This window comes from Anarrhichthys ocellatus, unplaced genomic scaffold (assembly GCF_004355925.1).
Source record: "Anarrhichthys ocellatus isolate YVR2014 unplaced genomic scaffold, GSC_Weel_1.0 scaffold183, whole genome shotgun sequence".
Classification (NCBI taxonomy): domain Eukaryota; kingdom Metazoa; phylum Chordata; class Actinopteri; order Perciformes; family Anarhichadidae; genus Anarrhichthys; species Anarrhichthys ocellatus.
This window is the reverse complement of record NW_022280213.1, coordinates 131867-132478: the sequence shown is the minus strand read 5'-3', so window position 1 is coordinate 132478 and position 612 is coordinate 131867. Positions and strand designations below refer to the sequence as shown.

At 41.2% G+C, this 612-nt stretch overlaps 1 protein-coding gene across 1 annotated transcript in view; it reads right to left on the bottom strand.

The window, feature by feature from the left end:
- Positions 1-15: 15 nt before the first annotated feature.
- LOC116400585 (secretagogin-like) overlaps positions 16-612 on the bottom strand; it is a 6135-nt gene continuing 5538 nt past the window's right edge. The window contains exons 10-11 of the mRNA XM_031878498.1: positions 275-343; positions 16-171 (exon numbers count right to left, since the gene is read on the bottom strand). Coding sequence (XP_031734358.1) covers positions 46-171; positions 275-343 — 195 coding nt within the window. The 3' untranslated portion in view covers positions 16-45. The remainder of the gene's footprint in view (positions 172-274; positions 344-612) is intronic.

Sequence of the window (612 nt, the reverse complement as noted above, 5' to 3'; positions counted from 1 at the left end):
GTGAGTAGTGACAGAAATAAAGAACTTTAATATTGCGAGGGTCTTTTATTTGAGTTTGAGGCCGAGGCAGAGAGCCAGCTCGTTCTTCTGGATCTTTCCATCTCTGTTGATGTCGCAGTGACCCATCAGGGCTTTCCTGAACTTGTCCAGGTCTGTGCCGCTGATGCTGGGCTGGAGGACAGTGTTCAACAGAGAGGTCAGAGGTCAACTGATGGGTAAAGATGGAAATTAAATGACACGGCAGTGATATCATGATGGATAAAATCTTTTTTACCTTCACCAGCTCCATCATGTCCTTTACAAATCCATCCACTTCAGGGCCCTCCAACGCACCCGTCTTACTCTACACACACACACACACACACACACACACACACACACCAAAATTCCATCCAAAATACAGAATACACATTTAGGTGTTTTTATTTTGCTACTTTGTTTGTTTACGTCTGTAGATTTCTCCTAAATGCAGCAAAAGTCACCATTAGATAATGCCTCATTTGCATATTTAAACATAACATTTCAGAAAACTAGTCATACAATAAATACTCCTCTTAATGTGAGAGATGAAGTGGTGAAGTTTCATGGTGATATCTATGAGTTCATGTGTTC